Source organism: Phanerochaete carnosa (genome assembly GCF_000300595.1).
Source record: "Phanerochaete carnosa HHB-10118-sp unplaced genomic scaffold PHACAscaffold_9, whole genome shotgun sequence".
In the NCBI taxonomy this organism is placed as follows: domain Eukaryota; kingdom Fungi; phylum Basidiomycota; class Agaricomycetes; order Polyporales; family Phanerochaetaceae; genus Phanerochaete; species Phanerochaete carnosa.
The window spans coordinates 1,122,660-1,145,276 of record NW_006767636.1 but is presented as its reverse complement, the minus strand read 5'-3'; the positions used below and the strand labels follow the sequence as shown (position 1 = coordinate 1,145,276).

Sequence of the window (22,617 nt, the reverse complement as noted above, 5' to 3'; positions counted from 1 at the left end):
AATCTTACAATACCTTTTACAAGAGCTCCCAGCCAACACGGAAGGTATGTTTGTTTAGTCACTTTTTTGTCCACTGTATAAATGCAGTTTCGGAATTTGTACTCCATCTTCAAAGGCGTTTATAATGCAAAGGCCCATGTCGGACCGGCCCGCAAGTTGGAATGGAAAGCTTGACAGTGGTGCATGTGAAAGGAGCAGTCGAGGTGCATTTGAACCTAGTCAATCTTGTGCTATCGAATGTTTTGTCAGCTCCATTCTTGTTGTAGGTCAAAGATGAACAAGGTGGATTGGGCAGACTCCAAACAAGCGTGACAAATTACACTCCATCCAGGCAGCCACAGGCCCCTCTATCAGCTATAAAACCTGGCATCTGACGCAGCACGGAAGTAGGATTTGGTGAGAGGTGGCAAAGTTCAACTTTGCTGCCCAAATGTGACTCCGTGATGCAATACTAAGTAGGCTCACATGCAAGGCGGGTAAGGCATGGCTGCCACTGGCAGGCAACTCCAACGATAAGATCAGCATGGTCATATTACGAACAAGATGTCGGTGGCGCAGCAGCTATGCGCCTTCTCTTATATTGAAGCAAGGCAGTCAATGAGTGTGCTCAGAGTCCGTGAACAATCTCATCTTCTGGAAATTCGAGATGAAAGAGTGACAGGCACGTGAGGCGATGGTGTCTCTTGTACGAGCAGGGGCCTGGTGTTCTTTTCTGCGAAGCTGCGCCGCGCCAAAAAGCCACAGTTCAGGGTGAAATCCTAGGCTGCCTCTTCTCCCGGGCACTAAGGTAGAGGTCACCAGGAACGGGCACCCCTTATGTAATCAGATGCCGGCCGACAGTGATGGCCTTAATGGCGACAGGCGCACCCCTCCTTTGGTAAAACTGCTCAGTAGGAAATGTCAGAAGAGGTTCTGGCTATAATTCCTATTCAGCAGAATCTTTGTACATGGCGCCTCCATTGAGTTATTAGGAAAAAAGTGGTCTCAGCGGAAGGCGCATTTTTCAGCCAAACCAGCCAAATTGGCAAGATTTTGTGTTGGCGAGAGGTCAAATTTTGCGCAAGCGCCTCAATCACGTGATCTGCCACGCGAGAGTGCTGATGCGTACAAGCTCCATGTTGGGCAAAATCCCGCCTGTCCACTGGCACTTAGTTTCTGCCCCTTGGGAATTGGCCTCGAGTGACTTCTCTGAATGAAGTGGCAAATGTAGAATCAAAACCAGGTTATATATACACTACTACAGCCTGCTGAGACATTTCTCAGCCTCCCCTCGACCTTAAACTTGGTACGGGCAAGCGAAATCCCTCAGATTTTGCGCCTCCCACGATCACGTGATGGCACTTACGTAAGAGTGCCCGTTCCTGGCGACCCCTGCCTTAGCCGAGAGCGGCGCCGTTTGGCAGTGCCCAGCGAAGCTCGCGGTACGGCACAGTGGAGACGAAACATGCGCCGAAAAACAAGGCTTTCCTGATGTGGCGTAACCAAGCGACCGAGGTCAGGAAGACGCGGGCCTCGGGGAACCAAGTTGCTCGACGCATTGTTTCGTCCTTCGAGTGATCTGGATATGCCCCGCGGCGTTCGGACCGAGCACAGCACTTGCTGTGGTAACGGTCATGATGACGACGGATCGTCTACTTGGCGGGCGTGCAGGCGGCTTGCCATCGTAGAAACTTATCTATGGGACTGGCCCGGCGCTGCGTAGGACGATGGCGTTGACGGCCCCACAAAGCCAGGAACATTACATCCGCGTGCCTTCAGGAGGATTGGAAACTTGAAGCGCGCCGGACGCCGGCGGGGTTGACGAATACTACGCGCTCGTGAAGACGATGGAGTAGAGGGATGGGCAGGCCATTGTATGGGTAGCCAAAGGCTGTGAAACATCCCGCAATTGTCAAATCAATTCACAGGCATCGAAATCACATTCGGGGGCAATTCCTGGACGACCGAATGCCGGGCGTCTTCCGACAAGCTCGGCCGTCCTCATTGGCTACGGCAGAGGCGCGGATGCAGCGCAGTTGTCTCGACGCTCAGCCGGTCGTCCAAGCCCTCTCCAGCTCGCCCTGCAAAGCATCATCCGGTATGCGCCTGGTAAACCGGAACGGTGCCGCTCTCTCATTGAACACCGGCAGGTCGTCTACATTTATCACAGGCACCGCTGCGCTAACCGCACGCATAGCGCTTTCCGACTCGGTCCTCCTGGAACGCTATTCAGCTGCCGTCCCCATTCTCCGCCGGTCTTCCAAAATCGCTGGATCGAGTGAAGCCGAGACCCACCCAGCGCAACGTGAACCTTGCTCGACAAATACAAGCTGCGCGCTTCTCGTAGCGCCAGTAAGAACATACTTGCACTCCAGCCCGGCCGCTCCTGCCTCCATTAGAACCGTTCGCAAGCGGCGCGTTACACGTCTAACATCTTATACGCCCTAGATTTTCCATTCTCAGCTCGCCCATTGACCTGGATCGTATCTGGGCGCCGGACCATCGTGACTTTGAACGTGGGTCGACGGTCCAGAACAAATAGCCCAACACCATCTCGCTTCCTTTCAGACACCACCTTTGGGCTATATAGTTCCATACGTTGTGCACCTGCTGTTTCGAACGATTTGCAGACCTCACAGCTCGGAAACTTGTGTCACTACCCCAGCGACTCAGACGCACAATGAACCAAACTTGCATAGCTTGCAGGCAAGCACTTTGCCCCTTCCGGTCCAATGACGTACTAATATCGAAACTCTAGATCGAGGAAAATGGTCAGGAAGCGTCCCGAGCACTGACATTTTACGCATCGACTGACGGATCAACTCGTAGCGCTGCGACGGCGAGGCCCCCGTCTGCGGTCCATGCTCGCGGGCTCGGAAGCCGATAGAGTGCACCTACACCAAGCCGCCGCAGACCGAACACAAGGCTGTCTTGCTCCCTAAGGGAGCGGCATGTCTACCCTGCAGGTCAGTTGGTTCAGCACATCGCCGCCGTAGATTTTTATCTCTTACAGCTGGGTTGACAGGCGCAAGAAGAAAGTGGGTCCGCTATCTTTCCTACGAAGATATGCTCTCAACCTCGATGCAGAAGTGCGATGCACAGCGACCTTTCTGTCAGACTTGTCACCTAGCGGGAAAACATCTTGACTGCGAGTATGAGGACGAGCTTAAGCAGAACTTTGCTACCACGCTATTGATGCGAACTCAGAAGTTGGAGGAGCGCCTTGCATTTTATAAATCACGGAAGAGCCACATGTCGCAACCGCCTACCTATGGGAGCGATGGCCCAACGGTCCTCGACGTGCCGTCGGCATTGCGCGACCTCGTGACGCCACCGCTTCCAGGGTTTGGTGCGTCATATCTATATTATTGTCGCCGCGCTTCTTACGTCGTTTCTTAGGACCAAACCCCTTTGCCACCGCATCGCCGACCCGATCCCTCCACTCAAGCTCTAGCGATGGATCCTCGTCCCAGTGGCACACTGCCTCTCCCTTCACTCAGGCCTCCCTCTCCGACGTGAGCGATCATAGCTCAGGCTCTCAGCACTTTGGACTCGTGTGTCAAAGCACATATCAGCTGTGAGTCGTTGTACCGTCAGCCAATGCCTCCTGATGTGTTGACGATCGTCGTCTTCGTCGTCTAGCCGTGCACTATTTCTATCTCACCACATCCAGCTGGGCTTCTACCTCCGAGAATCGAAACGAGAAGCAGTCCTAGCCGGCGACCTCTCAGGGCAAGTGGTCCACCCAGCAATCATTCACCTCTCTCAGCTAGTTGGAATTTATCTATGGAAGCTACACCACAAGACGGATGTCCTCGTCGTCTCTGAAGACGTCGAGATGTTGAAAGTCTTAAACGCTCTAGAGTATGCACCCGAGCCAGCGACATTGGTCACGATCTACATCGTCCTGGGAGAATATCTACTTTTCAAGCGGCAGCTCGATACTGGCCGGCAGTATCTCATCAAGGCCTCCAATGTAATGTCATTACAGGACTTGCAAACATCTACGCCAAGCCTGGACGCTCTACTCATGGTTGGTGAGCCCGAGGAAGACACAAAGGAGTATCTTACCGCTTTGGGACAACTCACCTACGTCGACAAGGCGACTAGCATGGTTATCGGGTGGACACCGTTTCTGGATCATGAGTATGAGAAGCAGCTGAAGCAGCTGGTGGTACGCGTTTGTTATCTCTGCTTGGTAGTCTGCCAATGCTGACCCTCAAGTGTAGTTGTCTCAACCATGGTTTGCCACACACTCCGCCGTCGCGCTGCGGTGCAAGAGCTTATTGTTGCTGCGGGAAGCGATGCGACTCTCACGTATACGAGCGTCAGCCGCAAGCAAGTCATCGGAGCGGCTAGAGACGGCCCTCCCTCTCGAGTGGTACACACAGTACTGGGAGATGCTAGAGGACACCTGGCGCCACATCGCGCTGCTCTATCCGCAGATGCTCCAGTCGAGCCTCTATCCAGACCTCGAGCAGCACACGCTCTGCTTGAAGACCTGTCTCATCGTCTCGCTCAGCGCGCAGATCGAGATGCACAACATGCCAAGCTTCTTCCACCTCGAGTCGCGCCAGAAGGCGCTGAGCACCGCCATCGAGGTCATCGGCCTGACGAAGGGCTGGAAGGAGGAGGACTACGCGATGCTCGAGCCGACACTCGGGGTGAGTTGCAGCAACACCGCCTCCAGCGACCCACACGCGATGTTGACGACCTGACATGCCAGATCTGCCACGGGATAGTCGCAAATGCGCTGCGCGACGATCGCAGACTGTACGCCGGCAGCCCAGACGAGTTCGTCAAGATACAGGAGGCCCTGGCCGTCCTGATCACGTCGACCACCTTGCTGGCGGACAAGATACCGTACCTCGGTGCGTTGTCTTTGTTCAGCAGCCGTCGATACTCCTGATGAAAGGCGATCTAGAGCCCACCCTACAGACCTTGCGCGAACTGGCGCGCGGGACCTGAGTTGACTGCCAAACAGGCTTTGCGGACCGAGACTGTAGCCATCCATTGTGTGATACCTCAGACACTTGTAATCACATATTACAAAACAGCATGCCGCGCGGTACATGTCCTGACGCCACGTCTAACAGCGCTGGGCACAGCGGCAACTCAGTCTATTCTCCTGTCTCCTGATTGTCCCGGCATACGGAGCGGAATCAGAGCTTCGGCCCGGACACAGACTGGTTCTGTGTCTGCTGGTACGGGTATGGAGGATAGCGCGGGCCAGCGAACGTCAGCGGCGGCATCATACCGGTCAACCACGTCGGGACGAACGACCCGGTGACGCCGGCAACGTGTGCGGGCGCAGGCTGGAGTGTGGGATCTGGCACAGGCGTACGAGAGGTAGACGACGTTGCAACGACCTGTGCGTTCCTGTCCATCATGATAGAGTGCATCTGCAGGGCGCGAGCGGGTGAGTACTTGGATGCGTGTGTCAGAGACAAACGAGCGAGCGGACCTGCATGCGCAAACCGTGTATCACGACCCGCAGACCACGGACTTCCTCGTTCAGACGCATCACCTCTGTCGCCAGCGCGACGTCTTGGCGCCGGGCGAGCGAATCGACGGCGTTGCTCAGCGTGACGATGCTCTCGCGCAGCGACAGTAGTGAGCGGTGCAGCGAGGTACTGATGTTGAGCGGCGCGACGGCCGGGACCTGCGGCGGAGAGATCGAAGATGAGGATGCGGGTGGTAGCGGACCAGACGGCAGGGCGTATGGAGAGGTGGATGGGTACATATGATCATGATATGGATACAAGTGGGATGATGGCGGAGAACGTGCCTGGGAGTTGCCAGTGGTGTCCGGGGGAACAAGAGTAGCGCCGTCGTGAGAAAACAAAACGTCGGCACCATTTGCCAACAGTTCACCGTCTTCTAGGCGCAGTTCTTCGATACCCTCTGGTGGGAAGTAAGACGCAATGTCCGGTACATCACCCGACGGACGTCGAGCCCCTGGGTGGCCTGTAGTATCTGAAGTACGTGGTGGACTGTGGAGTAAGGGAACGGTCGACAGCGGAGATGTGGAATTTTCGGGGTTGCCTCCGGTTGTACCACCAGGGCTCCTTGACTGCTGTGGTTGGGCAGCGGGTCGTTCGGCAGGAGGCGGCACCATTTCGGCGGTGTAGCGAGTCGTCGATGCAAAGAGGGTCTCATCTTGTCCGTGAAGCCTGTACCACGGCCCCAAGGCCCTCTTTGCTTCCTCGTTCTCTCTCCTCAAGACGTTCACTGAGCCCTCTAACGCTTCGATCTTGCGCTGCAGGATAGAGTTCTCGCCCGACAATGAAGTCATCTTCGACGAGAAGACGTCGAGAAAGCCTTTCATTGCTTCATAAGAGCATGAGCGCAGGTGTGATGCTAAATCTTCATGACTCCCGCTCCAAGTACACCCGTAGGAGTTATAGCAGCAACACGCAGCCGTGAAAGGGCACTCCTAATCTTGAAGGTCAAGCAAGGAGAAAATATACAAGGCGAATTGGCTTACGTCAGTTTCTACCTTGCTGTCTTCGCCTATTTCCTGATTTTTCTCCACCGCGGAAGAATGGGCATGATGCTTCGCATTCTTCCTCGTCACTTTCCTGTCACACGCTCCATCCGCACATTGCACTTCAACGAAATGGCACGAGTCCTTGAGATGGGACTCGACCAGCTGCCGTTGGGTGATATGGGGACATCCAAGGTGTCTTTGAGGGCAATTGACAGCGAGTTCGTCTACCAGCTATGTGCGCGGAGAGGCGCTTAGTCAGCTGCCTTGACCTGTAGCGCGAAGGACATACATTCCGGATGAGAGGGTCAGCCGGCGATAGATCGTCGACCGTCAAAGGACAGCGGTCGATAGGGCACTGGCTTGAGACGGAAAGCGCCCTGGTAATGCATTCTTCGCAGAATGTGTGGCAACACGTTCTCGCTTTGAGCGGTTCTAGGAAGGGTGCTCTAGGTCGGCCTAAGCGTCAGCCCTTGTTCAGCCTCCTGACTCAGCGAAGCCCATATACCTGCAGATGCAGCATATCTAAGGGGTATAGAGTCGTTAAATCAGCGACATTTTGCGAATTATCGCGGATGCGTACCAGATTGTCGTTGGGAGTGTCGACATAATTGAAGGAGCTCATGGCGCAGGTGAGAGCGTGATTGCCGCCAAGAGGACTCCGGCTTTCATGACGCAACGGCAATCAAATGCTAAGGAAAATGCCGAACGCCACGAAGCTTTTTTTGAGCGCCCATTCCCTCAGCCCAACGTCAATATCCAAGCCTTTTCTCTGCCATATCTTCCACATGACCCTTTGTCGTCTTGAAATGTTTGCACTAACCTACTATACGGCTTGCACACGTCTTGTCGTATCATTTGAAGAGCTGCGGCATTCATCTACTCTAGTACTCTTCGGTGAAAGTGACTACAAGTACAATGTACATGGATGCAAATTATACTGCATACCTGTCTCTCGGGCATAGCGAATTCATAAATATTTTAAGGCCTTGCACACAGGAGAAAGGGCATAGCTGCAACCCATTCTGAAATGCAAGGGCGAATGCATGTGCCTCTGTGTTGCCCGAGGTCTTTATCCGTTCATTCTGCCATCAAGTCATCTCAGTTGTACTCTTTTCTGAAAGATCAGTGCGTCTGCGTCTGCGGGCTGCGGAGAGCTCAACGACAGTTTGTTTAAAGAAACACTTGAGCGAGGCTTTCAAGAAGATTGTCGAATGCGGAGACCGCAGTTATTTAAAGTTTTGGCTGGGGCTGACTGAGATACCATACCCTGACGAATAAAGTTGAGGTTATCGCGGCGCTCAATCAAGATCAGATACTCTATCAAAACCCCCTTGTGGTTCCGTTGTTGCGTTTCTAATATTATTACGACGCGCGATCTGATCGTTGGTATTGGCATCTGTGAGTATATTAGTTTAAGAACGTTTCTCTCAGAAGATCCAGCTCCCCGTGATTTGATATTTACACTGAATTCGGCACAAGAATGTCGAGCCGCGAGCGGCACGCAAGCCTTCTTTCGATGTTCATGCCTCGTCCCTCTCGCCGCTAGTACGCCCAATATCCACCAGTCATCTGGACTGTGATCAGTTGCAAAGAGACTGAAAGGCGTTGGACAGAAGCTGCAGAGCACGCGTCTGCGTATAAAACTTCGCGCAAAGTTGACATATATATGATCGTTGAGCTGTCTCCTGGCGTGAGTATTCGGTGATTCTGGCAGCGATGAGCTCAAAGTCTAAGCGGACTTATTGAGCTTCGCCTTCTGTATTAATATAGTATTAGTAGAATAATTCCGTCTGTATGCAAGCCTCGGTGAATCATCTAAAGCTTTTACTTGTTTAGAAGTTCCGAAACCTCTGCTCTGGGGCCAAGCCCAAAGCGCCCAGTTATGATAGACGCTGGGCTCAAGATTGATCGAGGGACGGAGTCCGAGGGCTGAGCCAGTCGCGTCTTGCTTTGCTTTCAACGTCTCAGTCGACCTCAGCCCGCCCTTCACGGGGTGAGCTGGCACATACGCACGACTCGTACACTCTCATTCTCAGTGTATCCGGATGCCGAGCACGATGCCATTGCCTGCGCACACACTCGACCATCGCGACCGCAGCTCGCACAAGTCCCGAAACAGCGATGGTGCAGCCTCTGTCGTGTCAAATGCCGCTCCGTCTACAACAACTGCCTACCTCAGTGGAGTGACTTTGATTGACCGGGACGCACAGGGAGACGAAGGGAACCCAGCAGACCGGGTATTTAGCCACATTCCCCTGCTTTACAGTATATTGACATGACGCGCATGCGGGCAGCTGCAAACTCTCAACACCCAGCTCCAAGTGGAGAACCGTATTAAGGAAGGGGCAGAGAACCTACTTCAGATGCCGTTGGAGGTCTGTCTTCCAATGCTTATCTATTGTGAGGAATATCGTAAACAGACTTGTCACGAAGGAAAATCTGCGCTTGCAAGTGGAAGAAGAGCTGGAGATGGCAAGGAGTAAAATCGATGCTATACAGAAAAAGATAGAGTCACGTATGTCTAGCAACGTCGTTCGGCTTCCTGTACTCATCTTGATGCAGACAATACCCGAGGAGTGCGTAGAGCTGCTAATGGCTCGGAAAGTGCAAAGCGGAAGTTCAATGGAACACCCTTGGCTGGTCTTTCTGTCAAAACGAAAGATGACACAGAGGAGAGAGGTACGTTCAAGACATCTGTACTAAGACCCTGATGTTGAACTGTGGCAGAGGACTTCCGCACCGCTCTACAGCAAGCAAGCAGCTACATTCGCACTTTGCATAAGCTGTCGAGCCAGAGCGGAACAAGATCGCCTCCGGACTCTCCGTCATCTTCCAATCCCACTGCACCTACAGACTCCGAAATTAGTCGTATGCGTATCGAGGCCATGAATCAGCTGACGAACGTCTTACAGCGTAATCTTCGTGTCCGATACGAGATGAACATTCCCGATGTCGTACAAGCGTGAGCTCGGTACAACTACTAGCTATACCTGCCCCATGACCCGTCTACTACAGAATCACACCCGCATTGTCAGATCGTGCCACCAAGCACGGCCGGGCTATGGCCTACCGACTCATCCGGCATATGCTAGTCAACCCACCGTCTGTGGAGAAGCTTCAGGAGCAGTCGCTGGACTGGTACATAGTCAAGTATGCACGACTACCTTTTCGCGCACTCTCCCACCTAACTGCGCGTACTAGGTCCTTGGCACGCGACTCTAAGCATGCGGTTGAGAAAGAGCAAGTAATTAAACTTATACGAACCATCGTTGAAATAGGCTCGTCGCGCCGTGGCCCCGGGGCCGCTGTTGGCTGCGGCACTGTTCCTTTGTCGGACGCGGTTATGCGGGCACTCATGGCAGTTGCGGAACAGCCAGACGAACCCTTTAAGCTCATCTGCTTGCAAACATTGACGGAAATTTGTACGTACGCTTCCACAACACGAAGATATACGCGTCATTGATAAGTTGACTGTGGTACAGTGCTTATCGATGTGGCGTTAGTCGCCAGAACGGGTGGCATTCGTCTACTTCTGCATGCACTGTCTGAAGGCCCCATTGAGATGGCCCCGATGATCTCGTCTGCTTTCCTTTACATTGCTGACTCTCCGAGAACAAGGGCATTCCTCCACCCGGGAACAGACCTGGAGGTATACTTTGTGTCAGGATGTGCGCTGGTACAAACTAACGTGCTGAACCCGCTTAGATGGCTCTGTCTGGCGTGACAGACGCCTATGGCAAGGGCACGGAGCATGCCGATAGGATGAGAGCCAGTACGAAAATCATAGCTTCAATGCTGCGGACATGGAGTGGTGCGTATGATACTTGCATCAAATTCCTCGCCAAATGACGTATGTTTGGGCAAGGTTTGCTCTATTTCTGTGTACACGACAAAATTGCTTTACGCGCCGTCGTGGATGGCCTTCGAATACCTTCTCTCCAAACCAGGGTGAGTTCCTTTGTATCAGTATACGTCGAACGCTTCTCGACCTAGCCTACAGGAGATTATTCTCGACATGTTCTTCGACCTCTTCAACATCAAGCCGCCGGAATGGCACCAGGCATTTATTGATGGGCGACGCCTGACAAGTATGAATCTTGGGTTCAACATCTGCAGTCATCAAGGTTCCTGAACCACCTATTAGTGTATCGTAGGACACGAAGAAACGTCGAGTCGAAGCCAGCTGAGGCATCGCACAAGCAGCAGGACACACTGAAACTTACGGAGCAGTACATCGGTCTGCTGATCCTTGTGTTCACTAGCGCGGGGCTGATGGACGTACGTATACTTGCCGGAACGAAATAAGATGACGATCCTGACGCGACCTGTACAGGCTTTGACGGCAATGCTAGAGGAGACGACGCTGGAGGAGGAGCCGACGCAGACTGGAACCAATCTGCATCGCAAGGCTACTTTACTCATTGCAGAGATCCTGCATACCGCCAATCGCGTGCTGCCACTATCGATGGCGGCGAAGATACAGGTAGGTTCGAGTGCGGCGATGCGTCCATCACAGAACTCAAGAATGATGCCTGGAAGGCTCTGCCGAGAGTCTTCACTCTTGCTTCAGATTATGATCAAGGAAACAGTCGTGCGATAGGCACTTCGACGTTGTCGGCCATTGACAGTTATAACCGTCATCGTATGCGCCTGCAGCCAGCGGTGGTCAAAGATTCATCGCGGCCGAGGTGCGACTCGACAGTATTGTTCTAGCGTATTCAGGATTAAATATCAGGTCTAGAGCGAACTCCGTCGAGGACGCCATCAGACGCGGCCAGAAGCAAGTCGAGCAAGCAAAGATCAAGCAAGGTTTGCAAATGGACGACAAGACGTTCCAGACACTGCTACTTGACAGCCAGGTTATGACGACAAAGGATCAGACAAAGTGGAACTTTGATGTCTTGCAGGACCTCATGGAAGGGCCGTTCCTGAACCCCAAGCGCATGGAGGAAGCGATCAAGGTCTCGCGCTACGTACGCAAGCTCATCTCATTCTTTCACCCGTTCAGCCGCCGCTTCTCCGACTTGGCAAAATCGAAGTCGAACATAAGGTGGATTAAGCTTGGTTGCTTGCTCATGAACGCGTTGCTTGCGAGTTCGGAGGGGACGCGCTTCTTGCAGGAAGATGAGCTACTCGGGCAGATTTTGAAGAGTTTTGCACAGCTTGACCCAGTGAGTGCAGGTTGAGCAGCTTCCTAGAGGGTGAAAACTTACGTGAACGGCTCTTTACCTACAGTCTAATGCATTGCAGAATCAAGATGCCTTATTTTCTAAGCGGCGGATGCTGGAGACGCTTACCTATGGCTACTTCGAGATGCTAGGGACGCTCAGCAAGCGCAAGGAGGGCCTAGAGTGCGCCTTTGCTTGCTTTTTTGAATTTTGTGTTCGCTGATAAACTTCTAAGGCTCCTGGAGAGATTCAAGTTCTTCACTGCCTTCTACCACCTCACAGAGCTAAGGGACAGACAAGATCTGATCAAAGCCATGATTGAACACCTCGACTACTCGATGTAAGCGATATATTTGTGCTCAAGAGCTATAAAATCTCATATTTCTTCCAGTGACGGCCATGCACGTATTGTGCTCGCTAAGGCGCTGACGTCGAGCTACCGCGAGATTCGCCTTTTTGCGACCAACCACCTTGGCGAACTGATCCGCGGAAGTTCGCAGGCAAACGCATGGGCTCTGCGTCTACTGCTTACGCAGCTGTACGACCCGGACATGGTAGTGCAGGAGGTCGCTGTGCGGTACCTCGAGGAGGCATGTGAGTCGCTAAATGTGCTTGAGATGGTCGTGGAGATGCATCCGACGCTCGAGCATCTGGGCGACATTGGGCATCCACTATTGCTTAAGTGAGTCGAGACACCTCGTGAATATGTCTGGAACTGACGAGGGCTGGAAGGTTTATGTCTACCACCTTGGGCTTTCGGTATCTATATGCGGCAGATTACATCGACCGGGAGATGGATGCCTGGTTTCATGTGCGCACACTGAGAGTGGCCGCTTTCATTCGCTGACGAGCGTCTAGGAGCGCAACCTTCACTACGTCGTGCATATTGAGGTCTTCCTTGCCAAGGCGTTCGGCTTCGCCCCGTCGGACACAGAAGATACCAACATGTAAGCCGCACATCTTGTCATAAGCACCCTTCTTGACTGCGGGCATCTCTGATAGGGCCGAATCGGTCATTCCCCCTCATTTTTACGGCGTGATGGCAAAGACTGAGCTCGGATGCCAAGTCTTGCAGGAAAAGGGCCACTTCTCCGAGTTTGCGCAGATTATACGGCGACATGGCCTAGAGAGCGAAGATCAAGACCTGATACTAAAGCTCAAGAGCATACTTTGGGCAGTGGTATGTAGTACCCGGACATCCATTTCTGTCGCTAACTTACTGGTCACCATACAGGGAAACATTGGCTCAACAGAACGAGGGCTACCATTCCTGGAGGAAGAGGAGATCATCCCTACGATCTTGGAGATTGCGGAGCAGTCTCTGGTGCTGTCTGTACGAGGGTGAGCACAGCGCCGAGCTGTCATGTTGCTTCTCATGAGTCATTCGCGCAGGACGTCTTCCTTCGTTCTGGGGCTCATATCGTCAACCCCACAAGGAGCAGAGGTGTTAGACGACTATCATTGGGAGGCGGCGCTTTCACCACTTGGACTGCCTACCGGAATGTGCGTGCCGGCGAACGTCGAGCGGCTAATCTCAGTAGGTCTTCGTCACGGTCTGCACGGAGCGATCCTGATAAAACCACAGATACCTTCGTGGGAGCCAATAGACGTGCTGGCAGAGGACCAACCACGTCTCCAGGCACCAGCAACAGAGGAAGAGAACGAGGTTCTCACGGCCATATACAATCTGGCGAACACTGTCATTGCCAACGCAGCATCGCGAACGCTTGCTCGGTGTGTATACTCCATCCACACACGAATTAAGCCCGTAGTTGCTGACCATTCTCAGCATGAAATCCCGCTCAAAGTACAAGCACATCTTCGCATCGACGAGTATGCTCTACCGCGCACTTCAAACCATTTCCTCACAGCGCTACCGACTCCCGGTGCGGAGATACATCATAGACCTCTTCAGCATCGAGCTCGACGACGCTGTCGTGAAGCGGCTCTCAGAACATGCGGTCAAGCTGCGCATTAAGTCGACGTCGGGCGGTGCAACCACGCGGACCTCACGCGCCGTGAGCATCATCGGGCGGCCGGTGCGGCACCGCCAGATGAGCGACAGCGACGATAATTCGATGTCGGAGGATGAGGAGCCGCCCGACGTGAAGCAGTATCCGATCGTCAAGGCACGCCCAAAGAGCCAGATCGTCGGTTTTGACAAGGCAAACGAGTCGTAGCCGGCGACCAACGATTGAGTGACGACCTTTGAGACGACACAACGACGACGATATGGCATGATTTCTTCTTGGTAAAAGGATTTGGATTTTAACGCGTCATCTTCTGACATGTACTCACCGCATTCATGCATGTTTCTATACCATCGCAGGCAATGAGAGAGCATTTGATGTTAAAAACGGACGTGAGTGTGAAAGAGGCAAATTCGTGCACGAGGAGTAGTAGAGTCTACTTGGTCCTGCAGATGCGCAGCTTGTTGGGCTTGTAGACGTAGTTCTCCGCGTAGTTCTTTGGAGGAATGCGCTTGACCTCAGGCTGCTGACTGTAGATATTCTGTGAGTGAAAGCGGAACTTGCATACGAGCTTTGTAGAGCGTACACGAAGTAGTCCCAACCTGTTCCAGAGTTAGATGAACACAAGATGAACACAAAATTCCATGCTCGCCTTGTTTCTCGGCGAAGTGAGCAGCGTCCTCTTTGGTCTGGAAGGAAAGACGAGTGCCTTGCATGTAGTCGGCGCTTTGTGCGTAGTCAGCGCGATATGCGGGTCACGTCCCGACCTCCACTCACGAAGATGCCCAGCCCATCAAAGGGTTCTCCCAGCGGCCACCTCCCTGCAAGATTTCCCAGTCGATTCGCCAGCGGTGGGACTTGCCGCTTCCGCTCTGTGTAGTGCTTCGTGTGGGCTGGAAGATGCGGACGGGTCGGCGGCGGAGCTCAGCTTGGGGAATGACAATACATCAGCCATAGGTATGAAATATATATGTTAGGGACTCTACCAGGGGCGCCGCTGACGACCTCTGCGGCAGTGACCTCCGCGGCGGGAGCACCGGGAACAACGTCTGCTGGGGGCCTCTGGGTGATGTTTCCAGCAGGGCCCTCGTTGGAGTGCATCCTGGCAGCGGAGCAGACGCGCTGTGGCAGGGCCCTGTTGAGAGCCTGCCGGCATGGTTGAAGGAGAGACATGGTGAACGAACGAGAAGCCTTGGCTGCAACAGTGCAGGCGGACTCGGGGCAGTCCGCCAGCGAAGATCGGTTCGTTTGTTGGCACTGATGTCTCAGACGCCCGAGCGAAACCAGCCTCGCGTGTTGCCGATCAGCGAAGGTGGTCGGAAACGATATTCTTTCGTGCTGTCTTGTCTCTCCCTGTCTTCGCCCATGCGGCAGAGCACTCACGACGGATGGCCACCATTCAGAATCGGCCATTCTCGAAGGACTACAGGCATGTTTCCTCCCTCTCGCAGGCATAGAGCAGAACTGATGATGCTTTCATACGACAGCGGACTCATTAACCAGTCTGTCATAGCGGTGGGAATATTCGTCGTCGCCTTTGCTTTTCATGAACATTCCAAGCGCAAGAGGCGCGGTCCCAATTCAGCCAAAGACCTGGGGAGCGTAGAGAGCTGGCAGTTTGGATAGTGAGTCCTTCAGCCTACCTGCTGTCCCAGAGAGGCTGACTACTCTCCGAGTCTCTACCAAGCTAGGTCTTGGGCCAAGTACACAGCCTGTCAACTTGTCTTGCTATCAATTGTTAATTGATATTTTGCACAGGAAACCGTCACCGCCGATCTCCCAAGGTTGGCCACTTTCATGGATTCATCAAGCCTTGACACTTCCTGAGAGCAAATTCCTTGAGCTGCGAGGCATAGACGCGTCGCTATACGTGCGACTTCTACAGGGATGCGGTAAGTTTCCATTTCTGTTACAGATCCCTTCGATCTCACTATCGAGTCTTCGTCAGTGCGCTTTACCTTGGTGCAAACTTTGACAACGTTCCCCATCCTATTGCCCATTCATATCATATTCGCCGACAGTTCAGTTTCCACCAAATCCATGACCCGTGCCTCGATAACGTCTCTGGTCAACTCGGTCAAGGGCACTTCACTCCTCTGGATACATCTCCTTCTGCTCATCTGGCTGACCGTCAGCTGGGTGGGCACTTTGTATTGGATAATCCGCGGCGCATTCAACTTCCGGGCCGCCAAAATTAGGGAAACTGCAGAGCATGTAGCCAATCAGAGGCAGGAGGAGAATGAGTCTCAATACCATCCACATCCACATCCAAATTACCCCTTCCAGGCTCTTCCTTCCTTGGACGACGATCATTCAACTCGGGGGATGCGCACACGCACGATCATGGTCACGGATATCCCTACCGGTCTCCGCTCCGAGAAAGAGCTGAAAGAGTACTTCGAGTACTACATGTCCCGTTCCATCCCGAAGCCGAGCACGGGTATGACCTCGTCCGCTCAACCAGGCTACTTGGACAGATCTGCCGCCTTCATATTTAATAAAGGCGTGCAACTGATCTCCCGCGTGTTCGAGGTTCGGACACGATCCTCAACGAACGATACCACAGACACAGAGGTGGACACCAAGCAGGCTTCGCACGACGCGCCCGTGATCGAGCGCGTCATACTGGTGCGAAATATGACTGAACTTGCGACCCTACTTGGGCGCCGTGAAGAGGTTTTGCGCTACCTAGAGACAGCGCATATCAAGCTCGCGCGCAACGCACTCGAGGCAGTCGACGAAATTGTCAATGCTCCGAAACCGACTGTTATCCGCTCCGTCGCGTCTCGTGTCTCGTTCGGCTTGATCTCGCGTGGGTCGCCTACCGGTTCTCTAGACGTTGAACGCGCAACCGATAGGGAGGTGGAGACGGAGGATCGGATGCGACTGCTAGTTCGCACTCTTAGCCCCTACCTGCCGGAGCATAAGCCCAGGCCTAGTATCGCGCAATGCCTTCGCTCTCTCTTCTTCCCGCATCCAACGACGAACCCCGACCCTTCGGTAGGCGAGCCACAGAAGTCGGGACGACAGCCTGAACGAAAGACTGTCTGGGAAGCGCTGCTCAGTCTCCCGCGGAGCACCCTGGACACCTATCAGCCGTTGATCCACCTCTCTGCGCTTTTTAGGGGGAAGACAGTACCAGCGATCGACTACTATACCGCGAAGCTGAATTTACTCACGGGCTTGATCACTGAAGAGCGCTCGCTTCCCCCTCACGAGTTCACGCCGATGTCGACGGCATTCGTCACGTTTGCAGACCCAGTAGACGCGCGGCGGGCCTCCAAATATCTCGCGGTGCATCCGAATAACCCTGTCAGTGTATGCTTGGCCAGTATGGCCCCGTCGTACGAGGACCTGGACTGGACGCGGTTGATGAAGTCAACATATTATATGGAGGTGAGGCTATGACGATGTGTCTGCGCTTCCCAGATATTGACAAGTGCATACAGTTCGTGAAGGATTGGGTGGTAGATCTTGGCGTGTGGGGTTTCACGATCTTTTGGGTTTTCCCGGTGTCGAGCATAGTAGGTCTGGTGTCGATTCAGAACATCGGCGCCTTTTGGCCTGCCCTGGTAAGTCACATCTCTTGGTCGCTTTCGCTGACAGCTGATAATACTATTAGAAAAACTATCTGGATGTTCACGAGTGGCAGTCCGAAGTCTTAGAATCCCTTGTACCGACTGTGCTTGTCGCCTTGCTATCACTTCTTATTCCACTCCTCCTTCGTAAGTCTCGGCGCCCGCGGTTGATGCCCTCGCTCTAACTTCTTGCCACCAGTTCTCATAGCGAAGAAAGCTCAGACGATCGTCACGCTCTCCGCCCTGCACGATCGCATTATGGCACGCTATTACAAATTTCTGATCGTCAACGTTCTCGTCTTCTTCTGTGTCGGCACAACAGCGCTTCAGTCATTTTTGGTATCATTCCAGTCGGTCGCTGGCAATCAATTAATCCAGGTCGTGGCCAATAGTTTCCCCACTGCAGGGCCTTTCTATGTTGGCTGGAGTGAGTGGGAGTTACCAAGCTTTGAACTGGTCGCTTATCAGAATTGTAGTGATCTTTAACATGGGTATACACGGAGGACTTGAAATCGCACTTTGTAAGTTTTCTGAGCTGGGGACGCATGTCGTTGACTGACCATGGTAGTCGGTCTACCTCTTCTATTGTATCCGAGCACCAAGCATCAGGTCACGCCCAGGAAGCGAGCAGTCGGTATCCGACCGCGCACGTACAACTTCTACTGTGAGTCTTCCCTTCGCAGGAACGATTCGATGAGTGCTCACCATTACCATCGTAGATTGGTTGCCCAATCACCTGCTCGTCATCCACGTTCTCCTCCTGTTTGCTGTTCTGAACCCTCTTGTCTTACCGTTTGGCCTGTTGTATTTTTGTGTGGAAGCAGGTACATTTCCTCTTCTTGTTGTCATGCAGTCATGTTGACGTACGCCCAGTTGTTGTTAAGAATCAGGTGTGCCAATTCCTCATTTACGGTTACAGATCCCCGTGCTAAACCGTGAATTAGCTGTTACATGTTTATGCAAAGAACTATGAGGGCAATGGCCAGACACTACTTATCAGGTTAATACGTTATTCCTTGGATGGTACGTCAATCAGCCCAGGTTTACGAGTCAAAGGTTGAAATGCCCCTTGCTAGGCCTTACATTGGCACAGTCCGCTTTCCTCGCTTATATGGCTGTACTCAAGCAGAAGGCCAATGTTGGCGTCTCCGCTGTCTTAATTATATTGACGGTATTCATGAAGATCATGTACGCTGTTTCCTTCTTCAGCAGGGCCCCAGCGCCTGACAAACTATATTCTCTTGCAGCTTGACACGATTTTGTCGCGCGAAATTCGAGCGCGACGATCTGTTGGAAGCTCAGATTATGCGTGGGTCATCAGCTCTTGATGATTCTCCTCCATTGCCGGAGTACCCCAACGAGGAGGCGAAGGGCGAGAAAGGAAAGTTACCCGAAGGTCGTTCGCGGATCCAACACTGGACGTGGAAACTATCCAACCGAGTCGGCATGTCCTACCGTACCATAATACATCGCCAGCACAATCACCAGCGACCCTCGAATCCCTTCACTCACCCTTATGCGGAATCTACTATACCTACAGAACCCTGCTCCTCCACCGCCGAATTGCTCACGAAGATCAACACGACTGCATCGACTGCTATGGTTACCGGCGAGCCTCTTCAGGAAAGTCCGACTGAAGAGGATCCACGACCATTTCAAGGCGACACCCGATCGACGCTGGTCGTCAGCCACCCACCCCACCCTGTGTGGGATGATGATTCCAGTCCAGACATCCCGTACGACAACCCCTATTACACCCGCCCTATCAGCAATACTCTGTGGCTGCCGCGGGACCCGCTTGGCATCCTTCATCTTGATGACACCATCGATCTGCGTATGGCACTGACGAGCGAGTCAAGTGGTGGTAAGCTCGGCGGGTGGCATGAGGATGAATTCCTCTGCAGCGCGATCTCGTCCGCTTTCGTTACGAGTTTCGGCAGCGTGGATGGCGAATTTGAATCGATCCAGCTACCACAGCATGCTGAAGATGGCGAAGTGCTCGAACCGCCTCCTAGCGGTACATCGAGAACAGGCACTGTTGAGCGCCCTCGTACCGCCGATGACGGTGCGCGGAAACCCTCTCTGCCTCCTCCCAGGAGGCCGAGCCATGCTAGCGAGCTCGGTGACCAAGCCTCTAACTCTGACTTCCAACGGACATCACCTCTACGAGAGAGACAGTCTTCAACTGGTTTCAGGTCCTTCTCTCTGGGGGTGGATGCACCGGCTGCTCGACCAGTGCCGTCGCATCTCCCGATATCTGACACCATGCACTGGCGACAACGCTCTTCTTCCGTGGATACACCAAGCATGGACCCATTATCCACTTCACGCTCACAGTTCAGCGCTGGTTCGCAAGGTCTGCGCTCTATCATCAGGTCGCAGACCATCGTGGTCCCGAATTCGGCGACATCTCAGGCTGATCAGAGTATGATCTCCACGCGCGAGGTCGTCGTCAGCGAGGCGATTGCGGAAGAGCAAATTGCCGCGCAGCGGAGACAGCGCCAAGAAGCAGCTGACGAGGTAAAGGCGAAGGAACCCCGGTCGTGGTTGACATCGTGGCTCTATGCGAAGGGCTAATAAGGACGCTATAATGACCCGTGACGATTCGCCCCCACACTCATGTTGGATACATCACTATCATGTAACTTATTTGTACCTCCAGAGTCGTTAATTCTCGGAGGCTGCAGTCATGTTCCGTAAGGCCTGCCAAACACGCGTGTCTTCGAAACATCCTACATTCTTCCGAGTACGCCTCTGGTACGTCCACTTTGGCGGACGTCGTGACCAGGCGTGATTGCCTCGCGGATAATTCGCTAGCGTACCCGACGTCCGAAAATTATCCAATTTAGAAGGCGGGCTATTCTCGCTTTGTGCGTTGAGGCCGATGTCGACAGCTCTCTGCCCCGAGGTTCGTACGGGGCGGTACATATAGCATGCGGGTAGCCTAGGTGCTGGTCACCTATCCTCGGTGCGAACGAAGGCAAAAATGAAGTACTCGGCACGCGTCGCCTCTGTCCTCGGTCTCATCGCCGGCGCGAAGGCGGGCACGACCATCTGGTCTGGCTCTTTCAACAGCTATCCTAACGTTAGCGCTTTCGACAACTGTAGGCAGTCCCTGACGGCAGGGTTTACTGAATATGGACTGACATGTTTACAGGGTCGTGGTCAAATGAAGTTGGAGAATACCAATGGGTATGCATTCCGCTTTTATGACGAAGGTCATCAGTGACCTCTAGTACGTAGTACATCCATGGGACGGAGCCTACGAGTCACTACCTCGCTCTGGACCCAAGCTACAAGAACCCCGCTGACACCTCTGAGACCAATGGTCTGCGCATGACCATTGATTCTACTGCACAATGGAATTCGCAGATGGAGAGGTAGGTTCGGACACGGCTCCTGTTCACAGCGGATGCTCAAGTAGAGATGCAGGTCGGAACTCATCCCGCAGACGACCCAGAACTTGGGTACGGGCGAGCTCTACTACCACTTCTCCATCATGCAGGACGGTACCAACCCGCCAGACGTGAGCTGCTATCCTTGTTCTCGTTTGAAGACATAACTTACTACTTACATCCCTCTTAGTCCACCTTGGAACATCAGATCTTCTTCTTCGAGTCACACTTTACTCAGGTGAGCTGATCTCATCCTCGTTCCACTAAGCCCTCTGATGTTGTCTGCCAGCTGAAATATGGTGTCAGTCCGAGCCCGACCGACTTGCAGTGGATGATCCAGGATACGCCGTACTGGAGTGCTCCCTTCACCGCAGGCACCTGGTTCAACTTCGCATACGACATTGATGTGCGTTACACTGCCTAGCTGTACCACCAAGCGTGCTGAGACCTTCCCCAGTTCGATGCTGGTACCGTCGGGCTCTGGGCCTCCACCGGCTCAGACCCTCTCACGAAGGTCGTGGACAACATCGCGACGTCCACCTCGACCAACTCTGAGGACTTCCACGTCGGTATCCTGCGCCTCGTCAACGGGCCTGGTCAGGAGGACTACTACGTCTCTGGCGTCTACGTCGAGTCTGGCCCCATCACGACGGCCATCGGCGACGGCTCTGCTCCGCCGCCGCCGGCCAGTGGGTCGGGCACGACCTCCGTCGCTCCTACAACTTCCGTCGGGCCGACGACGACCGTCCCGCCGCCTCCGACAACCACCACGCCCGTCACGGGCCCGGCGCAGACCCAGTACGGGCAGTGCGGTGGTAAGTATTCAAGTTGTAGCGCATTAGACATGGGTTAACGGGGCTGTGTAGGCACCGGCTACACTGGCCCTACCACTTGTGCATCGCCCTTCACATGCGAGGCTATTTCCCCGCCATACTACTATCAGGCAAGTCTCAAGACATACATCGAGAGATACGTTGACTGACATTTTACAGTGCCTGTGAACATCGGAAGGCCGTAAACGTTTTACTATTTAGGAAGCGTGTAAAAAGATCGACTGCTTATGCCGTTTCTGAACGCGATTTTGCACTGGTCCTGAGTCCCGCTTGAAGTCGCTTGAGTAGACGAACATATTAAGCTGTCAAGCCTAAGGTACGATTAGAGATGGTATTGTTTGCGATGATAGCTGGCATACCTATCACACCACACGCCGCTCTGGCACCGGCATTGCCGGTTTTCAGAGACTCTTCGTCATTGCCGCGGCCGAGATCATCGGTTCCCTGCGAATGGCTGCGCTGAGTCTAAGTGCCTCTTTCATTATTCTGTCACCTACCGCATGCAAGACAACAGAGCGCCTTCGAAGAAGGTCAGATATAGCTGGATAACTAGTCGACTTTACTAGAGCTTACCCTACGATACTGAGTGGGCCATTCAAAGAGATAAGCTTGTCTTCAAAGTTGAACCTGGCAACGCCGTCCTCGTTGCCCTCAATGTTGCCAAGGTCGCCGACATGCCGCTCATTGTCACCAGGGGCACCGTGGTTCTTGTTGAATGGATTGAAATGGGCCCCAGCGGAGGCACATCCGTTGGATAGGTCTCCCGAGACACTATGGCACCCGGTAAGGGAGCGAAACGACCTACGCAATCTGAAGAGACGTACTGAATATGGAAGCCACGCTTGGACGAGGGGTCCAAATTCTTCAGATCACCCGTGATTGACACAGGGCCAAGCGGTGTGGACTGCTCGAAGGTGACAGTGCCGGTCACGTCAGAGTCGCCGCTGAGTACGGTAACGGCCTGCAGGCTTCTTTCGGTAAATGGTCTGAAGGACGTGTATGAAGCGTACCTTGGTCACTACCGGCACCGGTGCGGACGCGGTGGGTCGCATGAGCAGCCAGAGCACGACCACTCCGGCGATGACGCCGAGCACGGTGAACAGCGCCTTGTTTTGTACCGGTTTCGACCTTGAGTTATAGGTGTCCATGGCAGCCTGTCCGTCTTCAAGGTGGTTGTGGAAAGAGAGACATTTTCACACATCGC

At 53.5% G+C, this 22,617-nt stretch overlaps 6 protein-coding genes across 6 annotated transcripts; 4 read left to right on the top strand and 2 right to left on the bottom strand.

Moving 5' to 3' along the window:
* Positions 1-3,730: 3,730 nt before the first annotated feature.
* On the top strand, positions 3,731-4,888 carry PHACADRAFT_101816 (uncharacterized protein; the record flags this gene model as incomplete). Its single annotated transcript, XM_007399558.1, has 3 exons — positions 3,731-4,153; positions 4,209-4,643; positions 4,706-4,888. Coding segments are annotated over 3 exons (1,041 nt in total), but the record flags the coding sequence as incomplete, so codon positions are not given.
* A 7-nt stretch (positions 4,889-4,895) lies between these two features.
* PHACADRAFT_127742 (uncharacterized protein) lies at positions 4,896-7,091 on the bottom strand (the record flags this gene model as incomplete). Its single annotated transcript, XM_007399557.1, has 7 exons — positions 4,896-5,381; positions 5,444-5,767; positions 5,990-6,415; positions 6,467-6,700; positions 6,759-6,915; positions 6,975-6,991; positions 7,050-7,091. The coding sequence occupies 7 exons, from the start codon at positions 7,089-7,091 to the stop codon at positions 5,142-5,144; spliced, it is 1,440 nt and encodes a 479-aa protein (XP_007399619.1). The 3' UTR covers positions 4,896-5,141.
* Positions 7,092-8,526: 1,435 nt separating this feature from the next.
* PHACADRAFT_199326 (uncharacterized protein) lies at positions 8,527-13,817 on the top strand (the record flags this gene model as incomplete). The annotated part of the gene is made up of 25 exons (XM_007399556.1): positions 8,527-8,706; positions 8,764-8,844; positions 8,903-8,984; positions 9,032-9,148; positions 9,197-9,431; positions 9,485-9,619; positions 9,671-9,891; positions 9,952-10,118; positions 10,175-10,280; positions 10,335-10,417; positions 10,470-10,557; positions 10,614-10,747; positions 10,803-10,952; positions 11,009-11,157; positions 11,211-11,640; positions 11,705-11,820; positions 11,873-11,977; positions 12,029-12,319; positions 12,370-12,448; positions 12,496-12,584; positions 12,640-12,817; positions 12,872-12,978; positions 13,030-13,174; positions 13,223-13,371; positions 13,427-13,817. The coding sequence occupies 25 exons, from the start codon at positions 8,527-8,529 to the stop codon at positions 13,815-13,817; spliced, it is 4,008 nt and encodes a 1,335-aa protein (XP_007399618.1).
* A 226-nt stretch (positions 13,818-14,043) lies between these two features.
* PHACADRAFT_199325 (uncharacterized protein) lies at positions 14,044-14,780 on the bottom strand (the record flags this gene model as incomplete). Its single annotated transcript, XM_007399555.1, has 5 exons — positions 14,044-14,137; positions 14,194-14,209; positions 14,242-14,333; positions 14,385-14,535; positions 14,594-14,780. The coding sequence occupies 5 exons, from the start codon at positions 14,778-14,780 to the stop codon at positions 14,044-14,046; spliced, it is 540 nt and encodes a 179-aa protein (XP_007399617.1).
* Positions 14,781-15,950: 1,170 nt separating this feature from the next.
* PHACADRAFT_31623 (uncharacterized protein) lies at positions 15,951-19,762 on the top strand (the record flags this gene model as incomplete). Its single annotated transcript, XM_007399204.1, has 11 exons — positions 15,951-17,003; positions 17,057-17,179; positions 17,230-17,332; positions 17,385-17,563; positions 17,592-17,706; positions 17,754-17,849; positions 17,905-18,009; positions 18,059-18,075; positions 18,130-18,208; positions 18,262-18,373; positions 18,433-19,762. The coding sequence occupies 11 exons, from the start codon at positions 15,951-15,953 to the stop codon at positions 19,760-19,762; spliced, it is 3,312 nt and encodes a 1,103-aa protein (XP_007399266.1).
* A 340-nt stretch (positions 19,763-20,102) lies between these two features.
* Positions 20,103-22,584, top strand: PHACADRAFT_262183 (carbohydrate-binding module family 1 protein). The gene is made up of 14 exons (XM_007399554.1): positions 20,103-20,289; positions 20,343-20,377; positions 20,429-20,565; positions 20,618-20,711; positions 20,771-20,818; positions 20,870-20,986; positions 21,038-21,395; positions 21,447-21,523; positions 21,573-21,724; positions 21,773-21,857; positions 21,911-21,932; positions 21,987-22,184; positions 22,238-22,376; positions 22,426-22,584. The coding sequence occupies exons 1-9, from the start codon at positions 20,172-20,174 to the stop codon at positions 21,579-21,581; spliced, it is 993 nt and encodes a 330-aa protein (XP_007399616.1). The 5' UTR covers positions 20,103-20,171; the 3' UTR covers positions 21,582-21,724; positions 21,773-21,857; positions 21,911-21,932; positions 21,987-22,184; positions 22,238-22,376; positions 22,426-22,584.
* The last annotated feature ends 33 nt before the right edge of the window (positions 22,585-22,617 follow it).